At 35.0% G+C, this 13236-nt stretch overlaps 1 protein-coding gene across 9 annotated transcripts in view; it reads left to right on the top strand.

Annotated features, from left to right (window-relative positions):
• The window catches only part of LOC126236662 (uncharacterized), a 295980-nt gene that overhangs the window by 166814 nt on the left and 115930 nt on the right, over window positions 1-13236 (top strand). For 8 of the 9 annotated variants that reach the window (XM_049946131.1, XM_049946135.1, XM_049946136.1 and 5 more), the window contains one exon: window positions 1088-1441. The exons of the other annotated variant lie outside the window; for it this stretch is intronic. In XM_049946131.1, the coding sequence (XP_049802088.1) occupies window positions 1088-1441 (354 nt within the window). The remainder of the gene's footprint in view (window positions 1-1087; window positions 1442-13236) is intronic. 9 annotated transcript variants of the gene reach the window in all.

Genomic DNA, 13236 nt, shown 5'->3' with positions numbered 1-13236 from the left:
ATTAAATGCTCACTTGTCAGTTATAATTGCCTTTACTACTTGAAAATGACTTAACGTAATTTGTTACATTGGAACTTATCTAACTTTTTCATCCATATAAAGTAATGGCATAATGTAATACTTTTCCTGCTGAAAATTAGTGCATTTTACATTCCTCCTAATTTCACTTTTATATTATTTAATCTCGGCCAGGATCAGGCTTCAACAGTTGCCCAAATGTATATAGTGATTCATCATATAAGTAAAATTGTAAACAATTCAGTTTTTATACATAAACTAAACTTTGTATTGTGGATTTATGTCATGGAAACATTGAAGTATCCTATACATGGATATTTTTAGCTTATCATATACATGCATATTTTTGGCTTTCACCCTAAATTAGCACATTTATGAAAAATAATTTCAGAATAAAAAAATCTCATATTATCACTCAAAATATGTTATTAAAAAACACAAAACCACGTGGATAAGCTAAAATCCCAAAGAATGGAAATCCAGGATGGAATGTAACAATATTATGAAAAAGATTGTTACTACTCACCATAGTGGAGTTGTCCAGTTACTGATAGGCACAACAGAAAGAGTGTCACAAAATGAGCTTTCGGCCAACAAAGCCTTTGTCAAAAAAAGACAACAGACACACACACACACACACACACACACACACACACACACACACACACGAACACACACAATATGACCACAGTCTGTGGCAGCTGAAGCCAGAGTTGCATTTGCAAGTGTATGTGTGCGTGTGCGCGTGTGTGCGTGTGTGTGTGTGTGTGTGTGTTGTCTTTTTTCGACAAAGGCCTTGTTGGCCAAAAGCTCATTTTGTGACAGTCTTTATGTTGTGCGTATCTACAACTCAGCATCTCCGCTATATGGCGAGTAGCAACTACCCTTTTCATAATACTTTTAAAATCCCAAAGAGACCGTCTCCTAACTCTTTTGGAAAATAAGAAATATATGCATGTAACAATTACTTCACTAATCCATTGTACCAGATTCTACATTAAACTGTAGTTATGACTTACGTTTCAAAGTATTTTATTTTTCTTATGCTTTTTAATTTTTTTTGTTACAGATGTTTTAGATATTTCAAGACATCAAACTTTTATCTATGTTGATGAAAAAGCATCGTCATTTTCAACAGTCCATATCCAGAAAATGCCTGTGGATTACCAAGTCAGCTCTTACATTATAAAAAAATGTCACACTTGTCAAAGTAATTTAAACAAAACTGTTGAATGTTCAAACGCATACTGTACTACTGAAGAAAAAATCAAGACAGATATAAATGAGGAAGAGATTGTGTTAAAAGTACCAAATAGTAGAAATGAGACTTGCTTCTATGTCACTGTAGAAGCTGTTTGTCATAATTGCTCTACCAGTAACTGGTGTGTGGCTCGGTCTGTTTTGTTGATACCAAGCAAGACAGGTAAGTGTCAGTAGAAGATATGAAAGACAAAGGTGTAGAAGGCTGAGGCAAGAAATAAAATCATTAGTCAATATTATAAATTTTACAGCTGTGATTTTAAAATGTTAAATTAGTGAGAAATATGCTCAACATGAGCCAAATCCCTTGTGGCCTATGTATAACATAAAGAAATGTTTAATCATTAGTGATCATATTGAAATGTCAAATATTTTTTGAAGCGTAGACAGTGTTAGACTGATTGATTAAATTTCCAAAAGAAGTTTTTAGGCATAAGATAATGAACCTCCCATGAACCACGTACTTTGCCATTGGTGGGGAGACCTGCATGCCTCACTGATACAGATAGTCGTATGGTAAGTGCAACCACAATGGAGGGGTATCTGTTGAGATACCAGACAAACATCTGGTTCCTGAAGAGGGGGTACAGCCTGTTACAGGGGCAACAGTCAGATGATTAATTGATCTGGCTTTGTAGCATCAACGAAAACAACCTTGCTGTACTGGTGCTGTGAATGGCTGAAAGCAAGTAGAAATACATCCTTAATTTTTTCCAAGGGCATGCAGATGTGCTGTATGGTTAAATGATGATGATAGCATCCTTGTGGGTAAGATGTTCCAGAGCTAAAATAGTTCCCCATTCTGATCTCGGGCTGGGACTACTCAGGAGTATGTCATTATCAGGAGAAAGAAAACTGGAGTTTTGCAGATTGGAGTATGGAATGTCAGACCCCTTAATTGGGCAGGTAGGTTAGAAAATTTAAAGAGGGAAATGGATAGGTTAGAGTTGGATATAGTGGGTGTTAGTGGCAACAGGAACAGGACTTCTGGTCAGGTGACTACAGGGCTATAAATGCAAAATTAAATAGGGGTAATGCAGGAGTATGTTTAATAATGAATAAGAAAATAGGAACATTGATAAGCTACTACAAACAGCATAATGAATGGACTATTATAGTCAAGATAGACACAAAGCCCACATCCATTACAATAGTACAAGTTTATATGCTAGCTAGCTCCACAGATGATGAAGAGACTGGAGAAATGTATGATCAGATAAAAGAAATTATTCAGATAGTTTAGGGAGATGAAAATTTAATAGTCAAGGGGGACTAGAATTCAATAGTAGGAAAAGGAAGGAAATGAAAAATAGTAGATGAATATGGACTGGAGAAAAAGAACGAAACAGGGAACAGCCTGGTAGAATTTTGCACAGAGCATAATTTAATCATCACTAACACAGTTTAAGAATAATGAAAAAAAGTTGTATATGTGGAAGAGATAAGGAGACGCTGGCAGATTTCAGACTGATTATATAATGGTCAGACACAGATTTTGGAACCAGATTTTAAATCATAAGACATTTCGAGGCACAGATGTGGACTCTGATCACAATTTATTGGTAATGAACTGTAGATTAAAACTGAAGAGATTGCAAAAAGGTAGGAAATTAAAGAGATGAGACCTGGATAATCTGAAAGAACCAGAAGTTGGTGAGAGTTTCAGAGGGAGCATTAGGGATTGATTGACAAGAATGGGGGAAAGGAATATAGTAGAAGAAGTATGGGTAGCTTTGTGAGATGAAATAATGAAGGCAGCAAAGGATCAAGTAAGTAAGAAGATGAGGGTTAGTAGATATCCTTGGGTAACACAAGAGGTATTGAATTTAATTGATGAAAGAAGAAAATACAAAAAGGCGGTAAACGAATCAGGTGAAAGGGAATACAAACATCTAAAAAATGAGATTGATAGCAAGTGCAAAATAGCTAAGCAGGGGTGGCTAGAGGACAAATATAAGCACTTAGAATCATATATTAGCAGTGAAAAGACAGATACTGCCTACAGGTAAATTAAAGAGACCTTTGGAGAAAAGAGAACCTTCTCTATGAATATAAAGAGCTCAGGTGGAAAACAGAAAGCTGATAGGTGGTAGGAGTATATATAGGGTCTATACAAGGGAGCTGTACTTGAGGGTAATATTATAGAAATGGAAGAGAACGTAAATGAAGATGAGATAGGAGATATGATACTGCACAAAGAATTTGATAGAGTGCTGAAAGACCTAAGTTGAATCAAGGCTCCAGAAATAGACAACATTACCTTAGAAATAGCCTTGGGAGAGTAAGCCACGACAATATGTATGAGACAGGAGACAGGTGAAATACCCTCAGACCTCAAGAAGAATATAAGAATTCCAATTCCAAAAAGAATCAGATGCTGATGGGTGTGAATATTACCAAAATATCAGTTGTGACTGCAAAATACTAACATGAACTCTTTAGAGAATATTGGAAAAACTGGTAGAAGCCGACCTCGTGGAAGATCAGTTCAGATTCAGGTGAAATGTAGGAACATGCGAGGTAGTACTGATGCTATGACTTCTATTTAAAGTTAGGTAGAGGTAAGGCAAACCTGTGTGTGTAGCATTTGTAGACTTAGAAAAAGCTTTTCACAATGTTGAGTGGAATACTCTCTTTGAAATTCTGAGAGTAGTGGGGTAAAATACAGGAAGTGAAAGGCAATTTACAACTTTTATACAAACCAGATGGTAGTTAAAGCGTCAAGGGCATGAAAGGGAAGATGTGGTTGAGAAGGGAGTGAGACAGGGCTGTAGCCTATCCCCAATGTTATTCAATCTGTACATTGAGAAAGCAGTAAAGGAAGCAAAAGAAAAATTTGGAGTAGGAATAAAAGTCCAGGGAGCAGAAATAAAAACTTAAAGGTTTGTTGATGACATTGTAATTCTGTCAGAGACAGCAAAGGACTTGGAAGAGTAGCTGAACAGAGTTGACAGTATTTTGAAAGGAGGATGTAAGATGAACATCAGCAAAAGCAAAACAAGGATAATGGGATGTAGTTGAATTAAATTAGGAATTAGATTAGGAAACGACACATTTAAAGTAGTAGATGAGTTTTGCTGTTTGGGCAACAAAATGAACCAATAATGGCCAAAGTAGAGATGATATAAAATGTAGACTGGCAATGACAAGAAAAGCATTTCTAAATTTAACATCAAGTATACATTTACGTGCCAGGGAGTCTTTTCTGAAAGTATTTGTATGGAGTGTAGTCAAGTATGCAAGTGAACTATGGATGACAAACAGTTTCAACAAGAAGAGAATAGAAGCTTTTGAAATGTGGTGTTACAGAAGAATGCTGAAGGTTATTTGGGTAGATCATATAATTAATGAGGAAGTACTGAGTAGAATTGGGGAGACAAGGAATTTGTGGCGCAGCATGACCAACAGAAGAGATCGTTTGGTAGGACACATTCTGAGACACCAAGGGATCACAAATTTAGTGTTGGATGAAGGTGTGGCAGGTGGAAAGGGAGGGGGGGGGGGAATCATAGAGGGAGACAGAGATATGAATACAGTAAGCAGATTCAGAAAGACATGGGTGCAGTAATTATTCAGAGATTAAGAGGCTCACGCAGGGTAGAGTAGTGTAAAGAGATGCTTCAAACCTGTAATCAGGCTAAAGACCACAGCAACAACAAGGTAATAAAATGGGCTTTTGAGCTTTTAATCAACCTCAGTGTATATACTCCACAAGCTGTAGTGTAGTGCATGGCTGAGTGTGCTTCAAGCAATATTATCAATTTTCTGTCTGATTCCATTTGCTTATGAAGTAAGGGCATATGCTCTGTTTGTGCCCTAATATCTCTTACCTACATGAAGTATGTGATGGTGGCTACATGATAGTTGCAGGTTTCATGAAAACTAGGTCATCTTTCTTCCAAAGATTCTCAGTTAAGAGACATGAGCATTTCTGTTAGACTTTTATATTGGCCATGACATTCTGTTACAATCCTGGCAGTGTATCTCTGAATCTGTTTAATGTCTGTTGTCATGTCTACTTTGTAAGGACTCTAAACACTGGAATAATACTGTACAACTGCTTGCACTCGTGTGTTGTTGGCAGTTTCCTTTAAACATGCACAGCATTTTTGCAGACCCCTTCCAAAAATTTAAAGTTTTAAATATGTTTTCCCTATTACTGAATTAACATTATTGTCCTGTGTCATATAATTCAAGTATCTGGGAAATGCAGAACGTTGTGAATAAATAAAATAATTAGTGTCTTGCACAAGGTTTTTTGTGTGTGTGTGTGTGTGTGTAGGGGGTGGGGGAAGGTTCATGCTGACTGTTTCCTTTTCCCTAGAGACATCATAATGTTTGAACTTAGAATGCGTCTGGGGTCCTGTAACAGATAAATAATGGAGATATTGATCTGTAATACTGTACATACAATCTTTTACCATTTTGTAAATGTAAGTGACAAAGTGACCTGGTCTCTTTTTCAGTCACATGAGGCTATTAACTGCAGAGGAGATTCACAATAAATACAAGTTAGGAAAGGTGCTATTGCCATAGAACATTCAATGTAAAATTCAAGTTGTGGTCCATTTCCATACTCATCTATATAATCTTAATTGTTTTTCAATGCTAAGGTTGTTGAGTCTGTGCAGTGGTCAGATATTGGTTTGGTAAATATCCGCATAATATGTAAGTACATTTTAAATGCAGAATTTTCTGTCCGCTGCATTTATATTCAACTCCAGGTCCGCAAGAGATTGAATGGAACATTTGGATCTATTTATTGTCTTTAAGTATAACCACAATTTTTTATGTTTGATCTTTCACTAAGATCTTACTGCTGAAAATTATTATAGCCTTTCAGAATGGTCCTCATTATGAATATACTACTTGTTATTAAGTTTCCTCCATCACTTTCCTTGCTATCTCTTTTGTACCAAGATATTTGGAGTCTCTGTTTCTGGAACATTTTCCAGATGTTATCATTAAGCAAAGATGGATATTTTCCATCTTTTACAACTTTATTTGAAACATTTTTATCTATATTGTGGTTTATAATATATTTCAGCTTTAACACTGACTGTTCTGTGTTTATCAAATCTGTGCCAAATGTTCTCAATTTGTCTTTTAAGCAAGTTGATAGTGACTGTCTATTAGTTCCGCCAAATACAAATAATCTCCTATTTCTCTTGATGGCCTTTCTGCCGTTGGTGATCATAGCCCCCACAATATAATCATGGTCACCAACCTCTCTCTCATTGATGACACTCTTAAAAAGGTTAGTCTGTTTGTAACCAGAAGTTCTAAAAGATTTCCATTACATGTTGTCAGGCTAGTTGCTCAAAGCAGTTGTCAGATAACGTATTCAGTATAACATCAGAAGACTCTTTGTCCTTACCATAGATAAAGTGTACATAGTTTTCCCTCTCAATACTGTACAGGTAAACTTGTGGAGTTGCGGGTAAATAATCAAGATTGTCAGTGTTTCGTTATGTCATTATGCAAAGACACTTAAATTGTGTATGCATGCTTTACAACTACTTTTGCTGTTTACAAGAGCCTGAAAAACTATTTTTGCAGTCATCGAGAAAGTGATGGAGAACATACTAAACATAATTTCCAGTCTGAAAAGTCCACATTACTCTTTATGCCCACTGAAAGAAAATATTCCTGCTTGTTATTCACTCAGCAGGGTCAGGAACTATGACTATAAATAACAGTTTTAAGTTTTAACTGATTGATATATTCTGCATAAGTTCATACACATGCAAAATATAATAATATCCCTAATAATAATAATAATAATAATAATAATCCTTTCAGAAACAGCACTATTAACAGTTTAGAGGTGACTTCTACAGGAAGTTCCAAGTAAAATGGTTTATCACCCTGACTTCTAAGCATCAGAAATTAATTGCTCACCTTGAAAGTGGAAAAATAATCTTTTTACTTGCCATGCATCAGGGTGGTGTACAGTCCTCATGAGTTCACTTCCTACTTTTACCGAAAATGCTTTCGTGCCTCCCCAGACCTGTCATCTGAAGCACAGGGCACACAGACATTTGACTGACACAGACGGATTGATATCTCAATGCATTGCGTCTTTCCTTACTGCCTCTCTGGCTGTATTTATATAAGGGTGCAGTGAACCACCAAACGGAACATCTGCTATCAACCACCCTATGCACAAGTAGCAGGATCTAAATGCCCCCTTTCTCAGACATGTATTAATTAATAGCTCTATTGTTTAACAATTTACAATCTTCTTAATTTTTAAATAAAAAGAGTTAACTTTGCTTTAGCTACTGAAAAAGTTTTACTTCAATTGCATTTAAACATTGATGGCTAGAATTTTTAGAATGGAACCAACTGGAACATGACCTCTGAACTGCCTCTTTAAAATTCCTTGCAACCTTAGTTATTTACAATACAGTCTCGGAACTAGCTACATCTGTACTATAACATGAGTATAATCAAGTGGTGTAATTAGAACTTTCTGTTACAAATACAAATGGTACCTAAGCTATTATGAATAAGGACGTTTTTGTTCCTTTTTTTTTTTTTTTTTTTTTTGGTTAAGTAAATAACTTGATAACTAATAGAGGTAGCTTATTGGTGTCACACATATAAGGTTTTCACATGTAACTGAGGTTACATATGAATTTTCGTCTTTCTGAGCCTAATATTTAGTACCTCCAATTTTTTGTAAAACTGGCAATTTTGACTAAAATATTTCTCTGATCAACTTGAGACTTCTTACTTTTAGTTGTGACATACTTCTGCGTATTCTGACCAGTTTTTAGCTTTCTAGTTTTATTATTTAGCACAACTTTTTTCCCTTAAGATTGTATATTTTGTCTGACATATTTGTTTGATCTTTTGAGACTTTAAAATGTTATCATTAATATTTTTAAGCATACACTGATCAAGTTCAGAAAATAATATTGTACAGATAATTCTGTTTGAGAATTACTAATTATTTCAGAATAAAGGAGACAACTTGCTGAAAGGTGGAAGTGCTGCATCATTGATAGGTACACAAATGAAAGATACAGAACTTTGCTAGTTTTGGAATGAACTTCCTTTATCAAGCTTGTAGGAAATACATGCACACAAACACACACTCACTCACTCACTCACATGCACATGCCTTTCTCCCTACATTGTGCTCAGTTGTGTGTGTGTGTGTGTGTGTGTGTGTGTGTGTGTATGAGAGAGAGAGAGAGAGAGAGAGAGAGAGAGAGAGAGTGCATGCATGTTTCTCCCACAAGCTTGAAAAAGAAAGTTCATTCTGAAAGCTAGTGAAGCTGATGCAGCACTTCTGCCTTTCAATGAGTTGTCTCCTTTATTCCTAAATAATTCGAAGTTCAGAAAAGTGTTTTTAATTTTCACTTTCACTATTAGATTATGATGCAATTCTTTGTATGTTAAGCACAGGTGCATCATGATTATGTGGTGTAAAAGTACTTAACTGGTGTAAGCCCTGGCACATTTGCTTGCCTTTGTACCTCTTACAATGGTACAGCACTTGTGTCACTTCCTGGACCCTTATTTGTGTTGGTGAAAAAATTTACTTTTGAACAAAATAAAATATTAGAAACAAGTGACATTACTATAGTTGACCTTTTGATTTTAGCTAAATTTTACTTAATACTACACCCACAAAACTAACCATATATTTAAAACACACACAGAAAAACAAAATGTAGTGGATTTTTACAGATCATGTACCGTATATAAAATGGGCCAGAAACTTGAAATAAATTTTATGCTATTACAAAATTAAGTTTTTGATTTAGAATATTCAGTCCTTCCTGGAAGAGAAACACACAAAAACATTTCACTTTTTAGTGGTCACTCATTTAATCACAATTGTAGGAACTGTGGTGTGTGTTTTTACAAATCACTTTCATTAAAAAAAATTTAAGGCAGAGGTTGGGAAGTCACTATAGTTGGTATCCTTTTCAACACTGTTACAAAAAAGGGAAGGGGAAGGGTCATTATGGTTGGTGTTCTCACATCTTTCTCTATACAGCTTGTAGGTTGCCTTTCATGAAGCATCAGTATCCCTGAGAGGCTTCTTTCCTCAACTTCTATCTAAGGGAGGACAAATCATATTCCATATTCAATTTTCCTTCTATAATTTAAGTAAGTCATAAAGATTTTTTCTTTTTAAAAATTCATTATTTGGTAAACTACTATTAACCTCTAGAAAATGATTATTTGCAGTGCTGCTTCATAAAATCGTGATATTACTCTACCTCACTTATAACTAGTTACATCATTATTAAGCTTGAATCATGTACTTTGCAACTTTTTTAAAACCATAACTATTATGATATGAAAGTCAACATGGGTTTTCAAAATACTCCACTTTGAGCTAGTCTGCAATTTATGTCATAACTTTAGATGTTGTTACTTCACTTAGAAAATCGAATAACCTTTGTAAGCTCTATTCATACAGCTCGATTATCATATGGATTAGTATGCTAAAGAGATTGTTTGTTTGACAGCAGTTACTTTGGTTTGTCACACCCATAATTTAAAAAAAATGTTTTTATTATATGCTACCAATACTCTACAATCTGCATTTCTTAACACACTTTTTTTTATTTGTATTGTTGTCTATATTTATCTGTTAATTGACCATTTGCATTTCTCAGCCCTTTTTACGAGACTTGAGGGAATTATACAACAATTTTCCACCATGTTACATTAAATGTCAGCTTACTGACTTCATTACTCCTATTTTTCCCTATTTTCATTTATCCCAATATTTCACTTTCCAACATATTTCAATGCTTCTTTCTCTCTTTTACCTTCATTAGCCTGCTGGCCTCATTATTTACATGTTTTTTGGTGTGATCCTCACACCACTTTCACACACCTTCTTTAATTAATGTCAAAATGCTTTCGCTTGCCTTTATTGGCACCACATTATTAATCTCTCTTACTTACAGGCAACCTTACTTCCAACATGTATGTTATTAATTTATGCAGAGCTTATTCTTTCAAACTGTAGGAATTTTTAGCTTCAATTGCTTCTCTTAACACAAAGTATTTTGTTGTAACTAATCATTTTTTGTGGATATTATTTACTGTTCATTTACTTCAGCCTTAATTTTTATATCATTGGCACTCATAAATTACCCACTGTTATTTTAATGTTTAGAATTTACTTTTGCAAGTTACCTCTCATATTCTCTTCTAAGTCATCTTTTGGGTATTGCCATTTTTGGGAATCATTCTTACTTACTAGGAAGACATTACAAACAAATAGCATGTGTACAACATGGAGTCATATATCCCGTACTTACTACAGATAGGACAGAAGAGGAGAATGAAACTTGAAAGGGAAATAAAGTGTCATCCAGCCAGGACTGCACAGTATGCCAAACTGTGTATCTGCCATAGAGTGGCAGACTCCTTACAGAATTTAATTACTGTCAATTTTGAAAGCGTTCAGATCTCAATGTTTTGTAGACCTATTTCTTTCTTATTTTTGGGGTATTCCAATTGGTATGTGTTTCCATGAGTGTTATCTATTATCCTGAGTGGTCCTTGATAAACATGCATAAACTTCTTTGTTTTCACTGAAATTGTCTTAGATTTTTCTTTAGTTTTGACTAATACTAGTTCACCAGTGTTACAAATAGTCTTCTTCTGTCCAGGTCTCTTTTATGTGTGTTTGCCATAGCGCGTTGTTTCTTTTCATCTATAGAGCTCTGAGATAGAACTGGAAAATCAACCATGTTTGAAAAGATGTTTTGGGGGTTCCTGGTTAAACATTAGTTCACAAGGAGTGAAGCCTTTTGCATTATGTTTAAGGTTGTTGATGATTTCTTCAAAGTTGTTGATATTATCAGCCCAAGTCAAATGCTTTCTTGCATAATAAGTTCTACATAACCTATTTACTTCAAGCATAACCTCTTGCTCCTATTTCTCTGTGGAAAATATGCGGAGACTGTTATATGGCGAATTCCAGCCTTTTCTAGACATAATTTAAATTTTTCAGATACAAACTGTGGACCATTATCTGATAACAGACTCTTATTAGGCTTGCCAATCTTTACAAAATAGTCCTTCTCCAGCTTGTCCACCAGCATCTTGACATTATCTCTCTTTATTGGATATAGTTTGACATACTTGCTAAAACCATCAATCACCACAAAAACATGAGTAAATCCTAATCTAGATATTTATAGAGAACCAAAAAGATTGGCCGCACATAATTCCAGAAGTTTACTTGGTTATACGTTGTGCACATCTCCTTGCACTATTTACTGCACTTACCTTCTGACGTACAACACAGGATGCTACCCTTCTTGCTAGTGTACGATGCATGTTGTCAAAAATCATCTTCTCACTTAATTTAGTAATGCATTTCTTGGCTCCAGATGCACACAATCTATAAGCAAATCCAAATGTTGGGATGGAAAACATATCTTCCATTCTGATAAATCTAACTTCCTTCTTTGGAATAAAATTCCTTTATTGAGGCGATAGTACAATGCTACTTTTGGATAATTAGCGACTTCTAAAAGGCTTTTGACTAACCTCAACTGATCATCATCATTTTGCTCCTTTCTTAAGTTTTTTATTTACTTTCTTCAAAGCACTTTCTTCCTTGACCAGCCCATCTCATTCATATCTGCAAGCAGAATTTCTGATTTCCTGCATAACTGACCACTTCTTGATAGCCCATCTGCTACCAGATTGTTCTTGCCTTGTATGTCAAGGTCGAACTGCTGAAGGTACATAGCCCACCTCATTAGTCTCGGATGTCTCAATTTGCAAGTTTTTAAAAACATAAATGCCTTGTGATCATTAGGTATTATAATATTGTGACCTGACAAACAATGCTCAAGCTTTTGCATACCCAGCATGACAGCCAGTGCCTCTAATTCCAAAATTCCATAATTTTTCTCAGCAGGTTACAGTGAATGACTCGTGAATGTGATTGTTGTATGTTCCTCTTGGTCACATTCTGTTTCCATCTCAAACATCTTTACTGCAATCCCATAACCACTTGTGTTAACTGACATGCAAAAGGCTTTTGAAAAAATGTGGATGGTGTAATAGCAGATTACTCATCAAATAGTTCTTTAATTCTTCAAAAGCAGACTGGCACTCTTCAGTCCAAACTCATCGCATATTATTCTTCAACAACTGGAGTAGACAAGGTGCATTAAACATGTGATCTTTTACAAAACAGCAATAGGATCTGAATAAACTGAACATTAACCTGAGCTTATTTTTATACCTGGGTTCTTCAAACTTTTCAATGACTGATCATTTGGAAGGACCAGATAATATACCTTCCCTACTAATTTCATGGCCCAAGAATTTTATTTTGACTCTAAGATGCTCAGTCTTCTCTAACTTTAATTTCATATAAATTAATTTCATATTTCTATAGCTTCTAGCACTCTGTCTAGTAGACTGATATGTTCTTCCCATGTGGGAGCTGCCAACAGTATATCCTTATATATAAAATTCTTGTGTCACAGTGTTAGGTGCCATACTCCTCTGAAACAGCTCGATCAATTCTGATGAAACTTTATATGAATATTTGGTAGGTCTGAGAATTGGCCGTAATCTATTTTTCATACCCCTAAGTGATAAGGGTGGTCCAACCCAAAAATTTTTTCTTATTTTTTGGACAGAACTCTTTATTTTTATTTTTTTTTATCATGTGGCACTAAAAAATTTACACAACCCTAAATTTTCACCCTTCTACCACCAACCCCTATTTTTTAATAGCGATTTTACTAATTTAATAGTTTTCAACCCTGGTCGCTAAATGATCAATTATCACTTGATCAGTGGCTCGATCGATTCTGATGAAATTGTACACGTATATTCCATACGTCTGAGAATCGGTCATAATCTATTTTTCATACCTCTAAGTGATAAGGGTGGACCACACCAAAAATTTTTTCTTAATTTTTTGGACAGAACTTTTTATTTTAATTTTTT

The sequence above is a fragment of the Schistocerca nitens genome, chromosome 2 (assembly GCF_023898315.1).
Source record: "Schistocerca nitens isolate TAMUIC-IGC-003100 chromosome 2, iqSchNite1.1, whole genome shotgun sequence".
Classification (NCBI taxonomy): Eukaryota; Metazoa; Arthropoda; class Insecta; order Orthoptera; family Acrididae; genus Schistocerca; species Schistocerca nitens.
Note: the sequence above shows the minus strand (reverse complement) of the source record. Positions and strands in the feature narration are given on the sequence as shown.